At 37.9% G+C, this 13,269-nt stretch overlaps 1 protein-coding gene across 3 annotated transcripts in view; it reads left to right on the top strand.

Annotated features, from left to right (window-relative positions):
• Positions 1 to 13,269, top strand: part of RPS6KA5 (ribosomal protein S6 kinase A5) — a 172,800-nt gene that overhangs the window by 122,776 nt on the left and 36,755 nt on the right. Inside the window, exons 6-7 of one of the 3 annotated variants that reach the window (XM_080920623.1) lie at positions 5,571 to 5,654; positions 7,596 to 7,699. The exons of 1 other annotated variant lie outside the window; for it this stretch is intronic. In XM_080920623.1, coding sequence (XP_080776749.1) covers positions 5,571 to 5,654; positions 7,596 to 7,699 — 188 coding nt within the window. The remainder of the gene's footprint in view (positions 1 to 5,570; positions 5,655 to 7,595; positions 7,700 to 13,269) is intronic. One more of the 3 variants, XM_080920622.1, reaches the window with a different exon arrangement.

The following is a 13,269-nucleotide window of genomic DNA, read 5'->3' as shown; positions in this document are numbered from 1 at the left end:
AATAGCAAGTCATTGTATGAGTTAGTTTGTTGTTTAGCCCATTTATCAGTACATTTTTCCTACATATTCAGGTCTTGGTGAATCATTGCCACTGTTTATGAAGGTATGGAGATGTCATAGTGAGCCAGACACAAAAGTTTTCGGAACCTCTAACCAGGCAGCAGACAGTAGCATATGTGTAAGTCAAATACCTAGGTAGTATGTCTGTAATAGAGGGCAGGAAATCAGACTCAATAGGAAAGAAATGGAAGGACCAGGACACACTAGGTTGTCATGGAGATGCTTTACCACGAAGGGGGCATGTGAGAAGTGCTAGTGGCCATGTGGGTATCTAGTGGGTTGTGTAGAACAAGTGATGGTTAGAGTAGTGGGCTGAGGACATGGAACCGTACAGAACAGGATGATTCAGGTCAGACAGGGCCTTGTAAGTACTCAGCTTCTCTGTGCAGGCCCGTAGCCACTAGAGAGTCTAAGTAGCGTGGCCTGAGCCAAGCTGTTTGACGGTGTGATTCTGCTTGGCATGAGTGGTAACTCAGAAGGGGACAGAAAATGGGTTGAGTTAAGAAAGCTCTTATAGTATCAGCAAAAGTTGGTGCTGTCTTGAGCCACCAGTGATGGGGAGGCACTTCAGAGGTAGGTAGATTTGGAGTGCATTTTGACAAAAGAACTAATGAAAACTTTTATGAATTAGGTACAGGATATTAGAGAGCCTGAAGAATCGAGGGTAGCTGCTAGAACAACTGAAAGCGTGGCATCACAGGACTAGGGATGGGTGTATGAGTTCAGTCCGGTAAGCTGAAGTTAAATGATCAGTAAGACATAAAAGCAAGTTTCTCCTTGCTATTATCAGTCTGGAATTTGAAGAAAAATCTGGTTTAAGTATATGAATTCTATAATTTTGAATTTTGCATATACGTAATATTATCTTGCATTTTAAATATACATGAATAGTATATCTTTTAATAAGTTGGTGTGTGTGTACATATATTTTTGTTTGTGTATGTGCACTTTTACACACAGATACATGTTCTCATGTGTACATAGAGACCAGACATTAATGCCAGGTGTCTTCCTCTGTTACTCTACTTTTTTTTAGTGCAGAGCCTGTCACTGAACCTCAGTTTATCAAGGCAGGGTGGCAATATACTTCAGGGATCAGCCTGAAACACAGGAACATTGTTAATTTGTGTACACAACTGCATAATTCTTTAGGTGCTAGCTGAATATTTTATGTAGATAACCGTATTAAAGAACACATAGGAGCTGACAGATAGCTCGGGTGGTGAAGTGCTGTGTCAGCATGAGGACCTGAGTTCAGTCCCCTGCTCAGTATGCAGGCATATGCTTGTGATCTCAGTGCTGGAGAGGCACTGACAAGAAGATCCAAGGAGCTCAGCGGTCAGACAGCCTAACCTAGTGGGTGAGCCCAGGGTCCCCCTGAGAGACGGGATCAAATATTATGGTAGCCTACACATGATCTGAATAAGGACAACACCAATAGACTTGCTAATGTAGAAGGAGCAAAGCTTAACCAGCCCACCACACACACACACACACACACACACACACACACACACACACACACACACACACGATAGAGCCACTATTTATATGTAGCAGTGATTTGTTTCTTTTCTATTTTTATGCCTTTTAGTTTGTGTTTGTTTGAGAACAGCATATATACCACATGTGTGTGCCCACAGAAGCCAGAAGAGTCAGTTAGTTCCCTTGAAACAAGAGTTATAGATGGTTGTGAGCCATCAAGTGGGTGCTGGGCACCAGACTCAAGTACTCTAAAGGAGCTGCGAGTGCTGCTAACCTTTGGGCTCATCTTTTCAGACCCAGTACTTATGTTTTTGGTAGGTTAACTTTATTATTAGTCTTTACAGGCTTGTTTTTCTATGGCAGAGCATCTTCCAATTCCTAGAACAAACTTTACGTTTCATGAATTTTTCTCATTAGCTTTTTATATTAATATCTGTTAGAAATGTTAGACTTTTTTGTTAAGTTTGTTAGAAATTGCTGAGCTGTGGTAGTGCACATCTTTAATCCCAACACTTGGGAGACAGGGACAGGTAGATGATTTCAAGACCAACCTGGTCTACAGAACAAGTTCCAGGGCTACACAGAGAACCGCTGTCTCAAAAAATCAAAAAAAGAAAGAAAGATTTAAGTTGATAATGGTTTTACAAATGTTTTAAACACACGTTTACTCACTGCTGTTTTGGGTGTATGTTTGGTGAGTGTATTTCCCCAGCTACCATGGCCCATGTATTTTGTTTTCTATTTTCATGACAAGAAGCTCAGAGACTTATATAAACACATAGGTATATTTAGACTTTAATTTTGAACCAGTTTCAGTAAATTGCAGTCATTTTATATAAAATACTACATTATATCTAAAATTTGTTCATAGAATTTATTGTTTTAATATTTGTTATAACTCCTGTAATGTTTTCTTTTCAATCGCCAATGTTCACAATTTATAATGGTCCTGATCGTCTTGCTGTTTGTCTGTCCGCTTGTAGTCTTGTATAAGTGCTCCACTCTGCCCACAAGGTTCCCACTTTAATTAGTTCCTCTGTTCCTTTTACTCTCTGTAAGTTACTTCCGTGTTTTTGACTGAAGCTTAGAATTCTATAGTTATCTCACTATTAATTGACTTTTTGAAATAATAAATAAGAATTTTTAGGAACAGCCTTTAGCTATCCCTCAAGTTCTGGCAATCTCTTATTTTTACTGTTTTAAAACTTGTCATTTTGTCTTTGTGTGATGCGTACATTATTTAGAAGTTGATTTTAAGACAATAAAGAATGAGATTTATAGTTGTTGCTGTCAGATAAAATAGTACATGACTTAGGATATAGTATAGCCTCTCCTGGAGTGAGCCCCCTTATTGTTTTTTCAATGCAGAGTGGCCACCCTAAATCCATCCATACATAAACAACAAAAACAGGCTCAGTAGATTATATATATTTGTGCTTATACATACATGCATACACACATACATACCAGTAATAGCAAAAGAAAAGTAGCTGTCAGCTTAAAAGTGGGGAGACACTGGGGTTTGAATAGGTAGCTGGGAAGGGCTAGAAAGAAGAAAGGGGAAAAATATAATTCTATTTACAGCAAAAGGATTTAAAAAATCAAACATTACTGCTTGTGACCATCACATCTTTCTGGCATTAACCAATACACATACTTCATATACTTTTAAAATTAGAGTTACAGATAGTGATTTAGAGAAGAAAATCTAGACTTTTAATTTAAAATTTGCTTATATTTATTCATTGTCTGGATTTGCATGTATAAACACACATGCCACAGTGCACACATAGAGAAAAGAGTACAAATTACAGGAATCTGAGTATCAAACGCAGGTCATCAGGCTTGCTGGCTATTACCCTTCTTTACTAAGCCATCTTACCTGCCTTAGTTTGAACATTTTATCAAATTAAAATTTGATTTTTACTGTCTCACACAGAACAAAATCGGTATAATTTTAAAATATGCAAAGCAAAACCACCTATAAAAATTTAGCTTTACTAAATTTTTCTACAAGGTTTTTTTAAATAAAAATTAAGAGAAGCAATACCTTTAAGCTTATTACATCTTTATTCATTAAGTTTGGGGAAATATTTTTTTGAGTTTCTAAAACTTGGCTTAGCATTTGATGTTTTAGAGATGTCTTGACAGCATCTTTAAAAATAATATGAAATGAAGCTGCTGAAGAGATCTGTCTGTGGTTCAGAGCACTTGCTGCTCTTGTGTAGGACTTGGGTAGGATGCTCAGTACCACAAGGTGGCTCACAGTCTCCTGGAGCTCCAGTTCCAGGGGATCCAGGGCCCTCATGTGGCCTCCTCAGGCTCCAGGCATAAATGTGGTATGCAGAGATACACATAGGCAAAGACTCATACACAAAAATAAAAACTACTTTTTAAGAAGATGCTATCAAGTAATAAATAACTATGATTCATTAAATTTTTATATATTGCTGGAGGTTGGCTCTCCAGTTTCTGTTTTGTGTTCAAAAAGAAATATAGCATAATAAGTACTATATTAACTTAAAATCAATTTGGTTGTAAGGACTATTTTTAGAAATAAATTTGATGTGTTTTTAATAATCTGATGAATATGTCCTGAAACACGTTTTCCATGTAATGGACTGTTTAAAATTCCCTTTTGTGCACAAACTTAGGTGGAATTAATTTTATTTAATGCTAATTCTTTCGGTAGTTGCTTCTGTGATGACATTTGGTCATGAAATGATGAAGCAGAGAGATGTGGTATATGTTACATGACTCACACTGGCTCTTTAAAAGCACAGATCTGAGAGCTAACAGCAGAGTTTCCTTTGCCCCATACCTGGGTTACTTCTGTTAGTTCCTGGGGAAATACTATTTCAGTGTCCATAGACTACAAAGGGAACAGGTCAGTCATCGCATTCACTTTATTCCTATGTGTGGTGTGATTCACAGTTTAGTCTGTAGTGCTTAGAAGCACTGCTTCTGGGCCTGGTTTAACCTTGAGGCAGTAACCCGGGGCCTTGTAGTGCATCTGTGTCACAACTTCCATAGGTGTCATTCCCACAGTCACAACTGCCAAAGAAAAGCAGGTGCTTACGTTCCTGGAAACTGAGGGGAGGGAATATGAATTAGAGAGCTTCCCTCAAGAAGGTTTTGTAAAAATGGCTTTGTGATTTTTTTTTTAAATGGGAGTCTCCGTTTATAGCCCTGGCTGGCCTAGAACTCACTAGGTAGACCAGGCTGGCCCAAACTCAAGAGCTCCACCTGCCTCTGCCTCCTGGGTACTGGTATTAAAGATGTGCATATACCACCACATTTGGCACTTATTGAATGTTTATGCCACCTATATGCTCTTAAGTTTTATATATAGATATATAAATATAATCTGTTATGGAAGAATTTTTTCCTTAATGTAAATAATTTTAGTTTTTAATTATATTTGGATGATCTGTTGGTCATTTTAAGATTTAAGCTTTTAAAGCTAATTTTGAGTCAGGTATAATAGCCTTTTTGAATTTTTAAAGTTTTACTTAAAAAATCAGCAGCTGACATTAAGAGACATTGTTTTCCAAGTCAATTTTGTTCCTCATTTAAGCATGTCATTAGCAGTGCCCGACCTGTGTAAAGTGATGGGAAGAGGTGTTTTCACCCTGATTTCCTATTTTGGTTCTCTCATTGGCCTTTGTCCCTCCCCCAAGTTTTCCAAGTTTTGCACTCAATTACTAAAATGTTAATTCATACTATTTCTACTGGGACTTTTTCCATTCCTAAAAAAGAATGACTAAAAAATTTGTAACATATATGCACCAAGGACAATAACAAAGAATTACTAAGTGGGTTGATGTAAGAGGGTGGTGGATGCCAACCCCCAGTGTTTCAGCCAAGATGCTTATCTATGCCCTCCTGAGTAGGCGGAGTCTGTGCTGGGACAGAGGTCTGTTGGATAGATCTACCATCGCTGCTGCTCTGTCACTCAGCCACTGACATGTGTTGCTTGCCATGCTATCTGGAAATCACATCCCCCTTTTGTTTGTTTGTTCAAGACTGAAAGAGCATATTCTTTTTGTGGAACTATTGAATACATGGCACCAGATATTGTCAGAGGGGGTGATTCGGGACATGACAAGGTAGGTTCTACTTTTGATCCTTTGTATATTTCCAGAAATTGTGCAGTAAGGGTGAATCCTTGTTATAACTTCCTGTACGGACTCTTAATCAGAGCTATGTTTCTGACTAGTTTCTCTGTTTTATGTGCTTGAACACGCTATGAGTTTTAATATTTTGTATGGAAAAACACAAAATTTAAGACATTTTAGATTTTCCTTTTAAGATTTCATTGATAAAATCTTTTGTTTTAAAGAGTGACATTCTTGTTAAAGTTGGGACCTTGATGTTATTAAACAATAATAAATAACTAAATAAAATTTATTTCTATTGGAAGAGTTTAAACAAAGCACCGGTGTGACTCCATTAAATTTTTTTTCTGTTGCATGAGGTTCATTTGAACCCAGTATAATTGTGTAACCGAATCTTCAGCTATGCACATGTATCCTCTTTGCATCATGGAGAGAGATTTTGGACAGAGCTTTATTGTCATGGCTTCGTTCTTAAGGAAAAATACAGAAAAAGATGGTGGTTGAGTTTGCCACCTCTGGTTAATAAGTCCTTCTAATAGATGGTGAGAGGCCACTGAACAAGAAAACCACTTATTTTATTCTCAGTTTGCCTTTAACTTCACACAGATATTGATGCCTTTGTTGATTATTCTTTAACAGAAATAGCAGGTTTTTTACAACCTTGAAAGGAAAATTCTACACTCAAAATATAGTCTGTTTTCCTAAACCTCAAAGAGCTCGATTTTTTTCTTTGCCTTATCTTGTTCCCTGTGTATGTATGTACCCATGAAGATAATAAAAAACTTGTCAGCTCTAAGTTGTTATAAAATCTAGGTGATTTAATACAGGTCCCATCCTGAATTAAAGGCTAACACTTTCCTATCACTTTTAACTTATTAATAGCATTCCCACCTGAGTCGGACTGGTTTGTTATTATTGTTCCTCCCTGCTTTATCCCCTTTCGAAACACCACATACACAATCTCATTGTCTGTGGTGAATGCTTGGTTGTGTTTTTATGACCAGCCCAGTGTCTGTCAAGCACATTCTCCAAGTTAGAATCTGATCTCAGGTGTGTATTAGCCAAGCAGCATGGTTTCCTGCCCAGTGCAGGGTGTTCTGGGAGCACTAATTCAGCTGGCATTGGAACTGCTTCGAGCTCTCCTGGAGTTGAAATGCTGGCTAATTTGCTTCATGGTATAATTTAAAGCTATTGTGAATTTAATATGAATTTATAACTTAGATTTTGAAAATTATCTATTAAAGCTTAATGGAACTGGGGCTGGATAGATGGCTTAGCAGTTAAAAGCTTAGTAGAACCAATTTTCAAGTAAGAAAACTTTGTATTATACCTAGAATTTCTGCATGGTTAAGATCCATAAAAATTCTCTTAAATATTTATTGTTCGGATAATTTGTAAATGGTTTTCCAGTTTAGAGTATATTTTATTTTCTGTTATTTTAAATCTCTCCATAGGTGGGGATACTTAGATATGTTCTGTAAGAGGATTGACTTGTAGCGGGGGGGGGGGGGTGTTTAAAAATAACATCCATGTGTAAGATTTTTGTATTTTTGCCTTTGAGTTTAAGGAGCTCTGTCTGGCTCTTTGGGCATGAGCACTTTATAAAATGTGGTTGATACCCTCTCACTCCCCGCCCAGATCCTACGTTAAGTGTTCTACCTGTTCAAACTTTTAGAAAGGGATTTTTAAGTTAAATTGTTTTATATTAACAGTAGTGAACTGACTGATTTGGGAAGTTGTTAAAGTACTTGTTGTTCTGGGAATATGTAGGCATTTGTCCTCTAAATGTCTCCTACATGTAGTAACTTAGTACTCCTTCACAGAAAGCTATGAAATCTCTTATTTTTTTTGTAAAATATTTTAAGTAATATATATTTAGTTACTAATCCACAGTTACTAATTCTACAACATGACATTGTTATTGTTTTATAGGCAGTTGACTGGTGGAGTTTAGGTGTTCTAATGTATGAGCTACTAACTGGAGCATCTCCTTTCACTGTTGATGGAGAAAAAAATTCCCAGGCTGAGATATCTCGGTAAGACTTAAACAAATGCCATAAAAATAACCTCCTCCTGTAGGTTTCCAGAGTATGTCTCTCTTCTGCTCATTCATAGCAAGTATCACAGTTGCAGTGTTATGTTTTTGTCCCGTTTTTACTTGAATTTTCTAACACTGAGAACAGATCTGACAGAAGTAAATATTGGGTCCACTTGAGTGAACATGAAGTAACAGGGATCAATTTGCCTTCTTGCCTGAAGCAATTTTAACAATGGAAAAAATATGTGAAACAGCAGTTGTGAGGACATGGACATCTGACAATGGAGGGCAGAGGTTTCAAAGATACAGAAATAAACAAGGTATGCCCTAAGATTGTCCCAAATGACTACCTTAAGAGCTCCCAGGATGCAACATAGGGAAGGGCAAACCCGTGAGACACTGCAGAAATGGAACTGATGGTCTCGGGGGACCTGGACAGCTAGTTTGTTAACTGGAGTGCCTCCGGAGTCCAGAGATTTGCAGAATATTTGTTACGTGGAAAATACACACAATAAAATATCTATTACTTTATATTTATTTATATCATAGTTACTTTTCTTTAGATTGATCTATAGATTCAGTACAACTACAGTTCTTACTGACTTGGTTTGTTTGTTTTAGTAGAAACAATATGACCTAAATTGGCAATCTGACCTAAAATTTAGGTAGAGATGAAGAAGACCTGCACTAGCCAGCTTATCTTTGAAGAAGAACAAAGTTTATTTCAAGACTTAACGTAAGCTGTAATGATTGTAGTCGGTTTTGGTATCAGGACAGACAGATGAACACTGGAAATGAGTGCATGCCTGCGATCCCAATACACAGAAGGTATAAACAAGAGGACTGCTCTAAGTGCAATATGCCCGCCTGGTCAGCATATCGAGTGCTGGAGCAACCCCAGGTCTCTAGCAAGACCAGCCTCTAAAAAGTAAAAAAAAAAAAAAAAACGAACAGAGAGGGGGTGGGAGGAAGGAGAAGATAAGAAGATAAAGTAAATAGAATAGAGAGCCCAGAAATAATACTATATTCACAGGCAGTAGACTTTTGACAAATTGTCAGTTACCTGTCACTTGGGAAGGGCATTTTTTTTTTTTTTTTATTGGATAGTTTCTTTATTTACATTCAAATGTTATCCCCTTTCCTAGTTTTCCCTTCAGAAACCTCCTATCCCATCTCCCATCACCCTTTTTCTATGAGGGTGCTCCCCCGCCCACCCACCTACACACTCTTGCCTCCCCCACCCCGGCATTCCTATACCTGCACAGGACCAACAGTCTCTTCTTCCTTTGATGCCCGACAAGGCCATCCTCGACTACATATGGAGTTGGAGCCATGGGTCCCACCATGTGTATTCTTTGAATACTGATTTAGTCCCTGGGAGCTCCAGGGGACGGAGGGGTCTGGTTAGTTGATATTGTTGTTCTTCTCATGGATTGCAAACACCTTCAACTCCTTCAGTCCTTTCTCTAACTCCTTCATTGGGGACCCCGTGCTCAGTCCAGTGGTTGGCTTTGAGCATCCACCTCTGTATTTAGGAGACAGCTATATCAGGTTACTGCCAGCATGTACTTCTTGGCATCCACAATAGCGTCTGGGTTTGGTGTCTGTATATGCCATGGATCCCCAGGTGGGGTAGTCTCTAGATGGCCTTTCCTTTAGACTCTGTTCTACACTTTGTCTCTGTATTTCCTCCCTTGAGTATTTTGTTCCCCCTTCTTTTTAAATTAATTTTTATTAGATACTCTCTGTATTTACATTTGAAATATAATCCCCTTCCCCCACCCACCTCCCATCCCCCCTCCCCCTCCACTTGTCTTCACAAAGGTGCACTCCCTCCTAATCACCCTCTCTACCACATTGCCTTGGCATTTCCTTACATTAGGAAAACTTGCCCTCCCTGAACCAAAGGCCTCTTCTCACATTGTTGCCAGACACTGCTGTCTTCAGCTACATATGCAGCTGAAGCCATAGGTCTCTCAATGTGTGTTTTAGTCCATGGGAGTTGTGGAGGGTTTGGTTGGTTGGTAATGTTGTTCTCCCCATGAGGTTGCAACCCCTTTCAGCTCCTTCAGTCCTTTCTTTAGCATCTTCATTGGGGTCCCTGTGTTCAGTCTGATAGTTAGCTGCAAGCATGCTCAGCTGTATCTGTATGACTCTGGCAGAGACACTGAGGAGGCATCTCTATCTGGTTCCTACCAGTAAGTACTTCTTGGCATCAGCAATAGTGCTTGGGTTTGGTGGCTGCATATGGAGTGGATACCAAGGTGAGGCAGGCTCTGAATGATATTTTCTTCAATCCCTGTTCCTCTATTTGACCTTGTATTTTCTCTAGTGAGTGTTTCGTTCTCCCTTCTAAGAAGGACTGAGGCTTCCACCTTCTGGCCTTCATTCTCTTTGAGCTTCATAAGGTCTATGAATTGTTTCTTGGATATTTTGAGCTTTTTGGGCTAGTATCTCCTTATCAGTAAGTACATACCATGAGTGTTCGTTTGTGACTGGGTTACCTCACTCAGGATGATAGCTTCAAGTTCCATCTATTTGCCTAGGAATTTCATGAAGTCATTGTTTTTAGTAGCTGAGTAGTACTCCATTGTGTACTCCAAATGTACCACAATTTCTGTGTGCGTTTCTCTGTTGAAGGACATCTGGGTTCTTTCTAGCTTCTGGCTATTATAAATAAGGCTGCTATGAACATGGTGGAGATGTGTCCTTGTTATATGTTGGAGCATCTTTGAGGTATATGCCCAGGAGTGGAATAGCTGGGTCCTCAGGTAGCACTATGTCCAATTTTCTGAGGAACTGCCAGAATGATTTTTAGAATGTTTGTACCAGCTTGCAATCCCACCAATAATGGAGGAGTGTTCCTCTTTCTCCACATCCTTGCCAGCATCTGCTGTCACCTGAGTTTTGATCTTAGCCATTCTGACTGGTGTGAGATGGAATCTCAGGGTTGTTTTGATTTGCATTTCCCTGATGACTAGTGATGTTGAGCATTTCTTTAGGTGCTTCTCGGCCATCTGATATTCCTCAGTTGAGAATTCTTGTTTAGCTCTGTGCCCCATTTTTAATAGGGTTGTTTGATTCTCTGGAGTCTCATTTTTTTAGTTTTTTGTATACATTGGATATTAGCCCTTTAGAATTGTTAAAGATCCTTTCCCAATCTGATGGGTGCCTTTTTGACTTCTTGACAGTGTCCTTAGCCTTACAGAAACTTAGCAATTTCATAAGATCCCATTTTCGACTCTTGATCTTAGAGCATAAGTGATTGGTGTTCTGTTCAGGAAATTTTCTCCTGTGCCTATGTTTTTTAAGCTCTTCCCCACTTTCTCTTTTAATAGTTTCAGTGTACCTGGTTTTATGTGGGTCTTTGATCCACTTAGACTTGAGTTTTGTATAAGGAGATAAGAAAGGATTGATTTGCATTCTTCTACATGCTGATTGCCAGTTGAATCAATACCATTTGTTGAAGAGGCTGTCCTTTTTCATTGAATGTTTTTAGCTCCTTTGTCAAAGATCCAGTGACCATAGGTGTGTGGGTTCATTTCTTGGTCTTCAATTCTGTTTCATTGATCTACCTTTCTATCTTTGTACCAATACCATGCAGTTTTTAATCACAGTTGCTTTGTAATATAGCTTGAGGTCAGGGATGGTGATTCTCCCAGAATTTCTTTTATTATTAAAAATAGATTTTGCTATTCTAGGTTTTTTGTTATTCCAGATGAATTTGAAAATTGCTCTTTCTAGAATTGAGTTGGAATTTTGATGGGAATTGCATTGAATCTATAGATTGCTTTTGGTAAGATGGCCATTTTTACAATGTTGATCCTTACAATCCATGAATATGGGAGATTTTTTCCATCTTCTGAGATCTTCTTCAATTTTTTTCTTCAGAGATTTGAAGTTCTTGTCATACAGATCCTTCACTTGCTTAGTCAGGGTCATATCAAGGTATTTCATATTGTTTGTGATTATTGTGAACAGTGTTTTTTCCCTAATTTCTTTCTCAGCATGTTTATCTTTCGAGTAGAGGAAGGCTACTGATTTTTTTGAGTTATTTTTAAACCAGCTACTTTGCTGAAGTTTTTTTAATCACCTGTAGGAGTTCTCTGGTTGAATTTAGGGGGTCACTTAAGTATATTATCATATCATCAGCAAATAGTGATATTTTGACTTCTTTATTTCTGACTTGTATCCCTTTGACTTCCTTTTGTTGTCTAATTGCTCTGGCCAGGACTTCCAGTTCTATAGTGAATAGGTAGGGGGAGAGTGGGCAGCCTTGTCTAGTCCCTGATTTTAGTGGGATTGCTTCAAGTTTCTCACCATTTAGTTTGATGTTGGCTGTATATTGTATATATACTGGTTTATTGTATATTGCTTTTACTATGTTTAGGTATGAGCTTTGGATTCCTGATCTTTCTAAGACTTTTAACATGAAGGGGTGTTGAATTTTGTCAAATTTCTCAGCATCTAAAGAGATGATCATGTAGTTTTTTTTCTTTGAGTTTGTTTATATGGTAGATTACGTTGATGGATTTTTGTATATTGAACCATCCCTGCATATCTGGGATGAAGCCTACTTGATCATGATGAATCATCATTTTGATATGTTCTTGGATTCAGTTTGTAAGAATTTTATTGAGTATTTTTGCATCGATTTTCATGAGGGAGATTGGTCTGAAGTTCTCTTTCCTTGTAGGGTCTTTGTGTGATTTAGGTATGAGCATAATTGTGGCTTCGAAGAAAAAGTTGGGTAGTATTCCTTCTGTTTCTATTTTGTGGAATAGTTTGGAAAGTATTGGTATTATGTCAGCAATAAATGTCTGATAAAATTCTGCACTGAACCCTCTGGTCCTGGAATTTTTTGCTTGGGTTTTGATGACTGCTTCTATTTCTTTACATGTTACGGGACTGTTTAGATGGTTTGTCTGATCCTGATTTAAATTTGGTACCTGATATCTGTTTAGAAATTTGTCCATTTCCTCTAGATTTTCCAGTTTGGATGAGTATAGACTTTTGTAGTAGGATCTGATGATTTCTTGAATTTCCTCAGTTTCTGTTGTTATGTCTCCCCTTTTGATTCTGATTTTATTAATTTGGATACTCTCTCTGTGCCTTCTAGTTAGTCTGGCTAAGGGTTTATTGATCTTGTTGATTTTCTCAAAGAACCAGCTTCTGGTTTTGTTGATTCTTTGTATAGTTCTTTTTTTTTCTACCTGATTGATTTTTCTGTTCTGTGTTTATTTCCTGCTGCCTACTAGTCTTGGGTGTATCTGCTTCTTTTAGTTCTAGAGCTTTCATCTGTGTTTTCAAGCTGCTAGTGTTATGCTCCTCCAGGTTTTTTTCTTCTTCTTCTTCTTCTTTTTGAAGGTGCTCAGAGCTATGAGTTTTCCTTTTAGTACTGCTTTTATTGCATACCACAAGTTTAGGCATGTTTTGCTTTCATTTTCATTAAATTCTAAAAAATATCCTTAATTTGTTTCTTGTTTTTTTTTTTCCTTGACCATGATATCATTGAGTATCTCATTGTTTAGCTTACATGTGTATGTGGGCTTTTTGTTGTTTTGGTTG

Source organism: Micromys minutus (genome assembly GCF_963924665.1).
Source record: "Micromys minutus genome assembly, chromosome: 1".
Lineage (NCBI taxonomy): Eukaryota > Metazoa > Chordata > Mammalia > Rodentia > Muridae > Micromys > Micromys minutus.
The sequence above is the reverse complement of the archived record's forward strand: the minus strand, read 5'-3'. Positions and strand labels throughout refer to the sequence as shown.